General features: G+C 34.8%; 1 protein-coding gene across 1 annotated transcript; it reads left to right on the top strand.

The window, feature by feature from the left end:
• Positions 1-1,808: 1,808 nt before the first annotated feature.
• On the top strand, positions 1,809-3,005 carry LOC147557209 (uncharacterized). Its single transcript, XM_086657732.1, has 2 exons — positions 1,809-2,662; positions 2,968-3,005. The coding sequence occupies exons 1-2, from the start codon at positions 1,816-1,818 to the stop codon at positions 3,003-3,005; spliced, it is 885 nt and encodes a 294-aa protein (XP_086513858.1). The 5' UTR covers positions 1,809-1,815.
• The last annotated feature ends 314 nt before the right edge of the window (positions 3,006-3,319 follow it).

The following is a 3,319-nucleotide window of genomic DNA, read 5'->3' on the forward strand; positions in this document are numbered from 1 at the left end:
GTCTGAATCTTATTCAAACTATTCAAGAAATTGTCCCGAATCTATATTCAAACTAATCTATCCAATAAATCAAGTATGAATCTAATTCGCTCTAGCCAAAACTAGTTACATACAAACGGCTCTTGATGCCACTGTAGGGTTTTGTATGTATCTAATATATACTAATCATTTAACTAGTGTTGTAAGCGGAATCTCAAACATCATATGTTTAACACTAATTAACCAGGATCATATGCATGAACTAATAATGAACTAGAACCTGAAAGAAGAATACCTGGATTCGCTTTCCCACGAACTAGATTCCATTAACTTTATCCCGAAGAAGATGAGAGCTCTAATTGTCGATTCTCTACTTGAGACACCCGAGTAAATAACTTGATCTCCCTTCTTTGTTGTCCGCTAGAACTCCGTTGAAGGTTGAGAAGAAGAACTATTCTTCTTTTGACTCCACAGATAGATTGGGAGTTTTTTCTCCAAAACCCTCTATCTCCATTAGCTATATTGTGAGAGAGATGAAGTTTTCTCTTGAGAAAAATCCACATCTTTTCTGAACTTAGAACTGGTCCTTATATAGGCACGAGGGTATAACCCGTGCCCGCCGGGCACGGACAATTCTATCATGTGCGTTATTTTAAGTCTAACACATTTGAAGAAGTCGATTTTAGTTTAACAAAAGTTGATTTTACAAATTTTCGTCTTAACAAAAGTTCAAACATCACACTCCAAATTAGAATGAAGCGTAGATATTTATTCGTCGAACTTCCCTAAGATAAACTTTGAACCCCGAAGAGTACTTTTTCAGGAGGTGCTTTCTTATCAGACAAATCCTTTCAGATCCTGAGGCAAAACAAAATACTCCTCTGAGGCGCCTTTAACAATATCCTTAGCAATAAAACTAAAATAAAGTAAAAATTCAAGCAACCATTTCTTCAAACACCTTATACACATTTCAAAGGACGCCAAGAAGAAAACAAACTCAAAGAAAAAGAAGTTAGACATTTCTTCTTCCTGTTTAGGCTTTATAAATTGTTGCATTGCATTGAAAAGGACATGATTTTTTCCTATATATTGTTTCCATTGCATTTAACCTAAAGGTATTACGAAGGTAAAACTACAATGACCAAACTGTAAAGATCCTTAGAGAATATTTTATATATATATTCATATATCTATATATTATATATTATTGTGAAGATATTACATATTATTATGTTGCTGTAATTACTTAGATAATTATATTTTTTATCTTAAGGAATTCTCATATATATATATATATATGAGCTATTGTATATTCAAAAAGAGTATGAATAAGAAATAAAAGAAAAGTTATTCATCACCATTTTCAACTTGGTACCAGAGCTATGAGTTCGTTCATAAGAAGAGGAGGAAAAGATTTATTTTTCTTCAATTAGTACAGCGGGAAACAAGAAGAAATCTTGTCTTACAATTTTATTTGAGCACTCTGAATTTTCCAGAGCAATAACAAGTCCTGAAATTGGGATTCAAAAGAAAGAGTTGGGTATTGGATTAGAAGTATTACGTCTACAACCTCCATTAAAAGTAGGGTATTTTCTTTCTCTCTCTAAGATTATTAAGCTCCTTTTTTTTTTTTTTAACCTCTCTCATCTTGTGTAGAGGTTCTTTATTTACCCTCTTGTTCTGATTTACTATACAATTCAAATCTGAAGTGTTATAAAAAAAAAAAAAATGAGTGGAAAAGGTATTGACTCATCTGGAACAAAATCAGTTCCAATCATGGTGCATTCAGAAAGTATATTTAATGCAGGAATCATTCTTACTGAATCTAATTATGATATGTGGTCCCAATTAATGGAGATGCATCTCGCCGAAAGAGAAAAATTATCATTCATACGAGGAAAGACAAAGCCACCCTCAGAATCAGATGATGGCTATGAGAAATGGTATGCCGAAAATCAGAAAGTGAAGAGATGGTTATTAATGTCTATGACTCCTGAAATCATGAAACGCTACATACGCTTACCCACCGCCCAAGAAATATGGAGTGCATTATCAAGGGCCTTTTATGATGGAAGTGATGAACTCCAAGTATTTAGTTTGAATAAAAGAGCATTTGCTGCAAGACAAAGTGGGAAGTCTCTTTCTGAATACTACGGGGAGATAACTGAGATTTTTCGTGAATTAGATCATCGAGATATGGTAGTTATGAAAGATCTCGATGACATTGAAGCATATCGAAAATCAACTGAACGACTACGAGTACACATCTTTCTTGCTGGGCTAGATGGTGATTTCGAACAAATTCAAGGAGAAATTCTACGTAAAGATCCAATTCCTGATTTAGAAGATTGTTATGCTTTAGTTCGACGAGAAGCAGTACGTCATTCTACTTTAAAAGGAGATTCTGACACATCAGCCATGGTAGCTCGTCAACGACAAAACTGGCAAGATAGATCCAAGGCTAAGATGAACACTACTGTTGATAAAACAAAATTAAAGTGTCATAACTGTAATAAAATTGGTCATACAAAAGACCGCTGTTTTGAACTTGTAGGATATCCAGAATGGTGGGAGCACACCCGCGATCAGAAGAAGAAGGATCACAAACAGGTCTCAACAGCTAATATAAAGGATGATTTTGCTGAAAACACTTCCGCTTTAGTGGCTGCTACAGAAAGTGATGGTAAGGTTTTTTCTGCATCTGTTAAAGATAGTACATGGATAATTGATTCTGGTGCAACAAATCATATGACTTATGATTCTAGACAGGTGTCATTAGTTGGACAATCCTCACAAAAACTTGTTTCCACAGCTAACGGTAACACAACCCCAGTTACTGGGGAAGGGTCTTTAAATCTCACCGACACTTTACATTTAGATTCTGTCTTAGTTGTTCCATCATTAGATTATAATCTTTTGTCGGTCTCTCAAATAACTAAAGCTTTATCTTGTGTTGTAATTTTTTGGCCTGATTTTTGTGTGTTTAAGGACATCCAAACCAGACAGACGATTGGTTGTGGTATTAAGCGCGGACAGTTATATTACTTAGACTTGCAATCTAATGATTGCGACAAATTGCGGCAAGCCCTAGTAGCGCAAGGGTCTGAGGGGGAGAAGAATAAATCAGAAATTTGGTTATGGCATCGGCGTTTGGGACACACTTCTTTTGGTTATTTAAAAAAATTATTTCCGAGTTTATTTATGAAATTCGATGTTTCTAGTTTTCATTGTGAAGTATGTGAACTAGCAAAAAGTCACCGTACTTCGTTTCCATTGAGTTTGAATAAAAGTCCATCTCCTTTCATGGTTATATATTCTGATGTTTGGGGACCATCTAAAG

Source organism: Eschscholzia californica, unplaced genomic scaffold (assembly GCF_041429995.1).
Source record: "Eschscholzia californica isolate CP2 unplaced genomic scaffold, dmEscCali1.0.p SCAF_2, whole genome shotgun sequence".
Taxonomy (NCBI): Eukaryota; Viridiplantae; Streptophyta; class Magnoliopsida; order Ranunculales; family Papaveraceae; genus Eschscholzia; species Eschscholzia californica.

Coding starts and splice junctions, on each gene's coding strand:
- LOC147557209 (XM_086657732.1), top strand. CDS start 1,816: ATGTGGTCCCAATTAATGGAGATGCATCTCGCCGAAAGAGAAAAATTA. Junction 2,663..2,967: donor GGCTGCTACAGAAAGTGATG/GTAAGGTTTTTT, acceptor TGTGTGTTTAAG/GACATCCAAACCAGACAGAC.